General features: G+C 43.0%; 1 protein-coding gene across 1 annotated transcript in view; it reads left to right on the top strand.

The window, feature by feature from the left end:
• Positions 1–2,500, top strand: part of LOC137985066 (molybdenum cofactor biosynthesis protein 1-like) — a 23,518-nt gene that overhangs the window by 19,398 nt on the left and 1,620 nt on the right. Inside the window, exon 10 of the mRNA XM_068832515.1 lies at positions 545–665. Within this exon, the coding sequence (XP_068688616.1) occupies positions 545–665 (121 nt within the window). The remainder of the gene's footprint in view (positions 1–544; positions 666–2,500) is intronic.

The following is a 2,500-nucleotide window of genomic DNA, read 5'->3' as shown; positions in this document are numbered from 1 at the left end:
ACAGGTTCAACGAAATCTCGCGGGTTAGATTTCAAAGCGAATTCCTGGAACGGAGTCTTAGCTTCCTTATCAATACGAAGATTAATTCTAATTCATTTCGTTGGCCAATCACAACAAACGCGTACGATCAAGTGAGCCAATCGTTATGTGAAACAAATACATGCAGCCGATGCCAAGCGCGGGAAAAACGCGAGCGAGCCAATCACAATGAGTTTTGTCTTTGCTTCTGATTGGCTGAATGTGAAACAACGGAACAGAAAAGAACAACAATTTTTGAGAATGTCAACTGGCCGGAGGCAAACCAGTTGGCTTTGTACAAATGCGGCCAAAAAGTTGAACTAGGGACTACCAGGATCAAATTCAACGAGTTGTCAGAACGAGTCTTGAACCTGGGATCTTTGGATCTCAAGGCAAGTGCAGTAACCACTAGGACACATTGCCTCCATGTGTGTTTTTAACATCACAACAATGTTACGCTTGGGCTCTCTTTGTGAGGCAATTTTGCATTAGCCTTTGTTTACATGTGGACCCTCATATTTCGAAGGTCTGCTTGTTTGGAAATGCTGAAGTGTCATTACGAGATGCCCTCAGAGCAGGGACAAACGAAGAAGAAATGTTAGAGATTATCGGCGGCGCCGTAAAGAGGAAGAAAAAGCATCACGCTGGTAATGTAGCACTTAGTTTTAATTCACATGCTTCCTTGGTTCTCAGAAAACCGGAGGTTTTTTTGCCAGGCTTCCCTGTCCCCCACCCCCCCTTCCCCCTCCCCCCCCTAGAAGTGCTGGTGCTGTTGCATGTTTCCTTTCTTCGCTAAAATAATGTTTCCCACAGTTCGTCTGATATTTTGGGTTTTCATGTTAGGTTTGGTTTTCATCTTATTTTTATAGTTCTTGCCTCGCGGTTTCCAGCCGATACGTGGAGAACTGCCCCCTTACCCGATCGAGAAATTAATTTCGTCCGAAATACCCGGAAATGGCCGTATTCTGATATAGGATCAAAGAAAATTCTCCAAAAGTTAGGATATGGTCGAAATCAGTGCTCCTCTTTTCTCAAATAAGCCAACATCATTCGTATTCCCTGAAATTTATTTCCAATTGTAACCCATTAATGTTGGCACGATTTTATTGGCTACTTGTTGTGACGTGGTGTGATATCACTGGGCGGATATCACGCAATAACCCCCGTCTACGTCGATATTTGTCCTCCTATTATTTCCGTCGAAAAGAAACAAAGCCAGCGGAAAAAAGCCAGCACGAGAGTTTCTACTTTTTCATCTTTATTATATTACTTCAAAGGAAAACAAACCCTTGTTGCTGCCGCAGTGAGTGAGCCTGAAGCGAGCGAATGAACGAGGCAGCTCTCTAATCGGCAGAAGAACACATTTTTCGTTTTTCTTCGAAGCGCAAGGGATTGTGGTCAAACGCGCAAGAAATTGTGGTCATGCGCGAGTGGAAAAATTAAGATGCGCAGTATGATCATTAGAGCCTGCTCTGTTTCGTATCCTCTGAAAACTATAGATAGTTTAAACTGTCACGCAACAAAAAATAAATTAGAAATCGTTCAATGCAAAAGGCATGAACTTGGAATGTTGTAGGTAACAAATCTCTCCAATTCTCAGGTCTGCGCGGTACACCCTTTCTTAGTTATTTGTGGAAGCGTCTCAAGCAACTTTATAGAGTTTTGTATGGAGACGCCATGACGTCCATCAACATGATGGCCAGTAATCAACGATAAAATCTGGAGTTCACTCTGCGATGAAAGCGCGTACTTTTCGCTCATGAGATGAAATACATGTGTATGAACACATCTCCTAATGTACTTGAAATGCTCAAATTCTTGAGATTCATAGGGATAGACATTTTTTTTTCAACCAAGTAGCTTTGTATCATCGTGTCACGCAAGGTAACAATTCGGAAATTCAAAATGCCGTATTTTGGAAGCGGAAGATGTCACGGAACTGGACGTCACCATGAAAACCATCTTTTGTTTTTCTTTCTTTTCGCGATTGGGGTCCAGAAGGGAGTCCAATTGGGGGTCAAGTGTGGGGGTCTTCGTTTTTTGCCCTCCCCCCTGAAGACCTATTAAAATCTCCCTTGAATTCCCCGCATGAACTGTCGTAAAATTACCGCAAGCAAAATTGACACATCTCTCTTCCCCCCGGCAGCATTTCTACTATTTAGGTAAACTAGTTTGTAGAGTCTAGTGATAGTGACATTCAGAAGCTGGTTGCAAATGCTGTTCAGGAAAGTACAAAAAAGTCTAGCGGTTTTTGCGCGATATGAAAATTAATGGGAGGGTTATAAAATAAATAAAATCCCTCTGGCTTGACGAACGGGCTGCTAATGTCCTCTTGGTTGAGAGTGTCCTCAAAATTTCACATTTGCCCTCGAGCCTTCGCTTCTCATTTCTCAGCGGCGGACATGGTCGGCCGACATACCAGCCGCCTGAAGGAGTTTATTTGCTAAATATCCCGTGTTCCCTTTAAAGTGGATGGCTATGG

The sequence above is a fragment of the Montipora foliosa genome, chromosome 14 (genome assembly GCF_036669935.1).
Source record: "Montipora foliosa isolate CH-2021 chromosome 14, ASM3666993v2, whole genome shotgun sequence".
Classification (NCBI taxonomy): domain Eukaryota; kingdom Metazoa; phylum Cnidaria; class Anthozoa; order Scleractinia; family Acroporidae; genus Montipora; species Montipora foliosa.
Note: the sequence above shows the minus strand (reverse complement) of the source record. Positions and strands in the feature narration are given on the sequence as shown.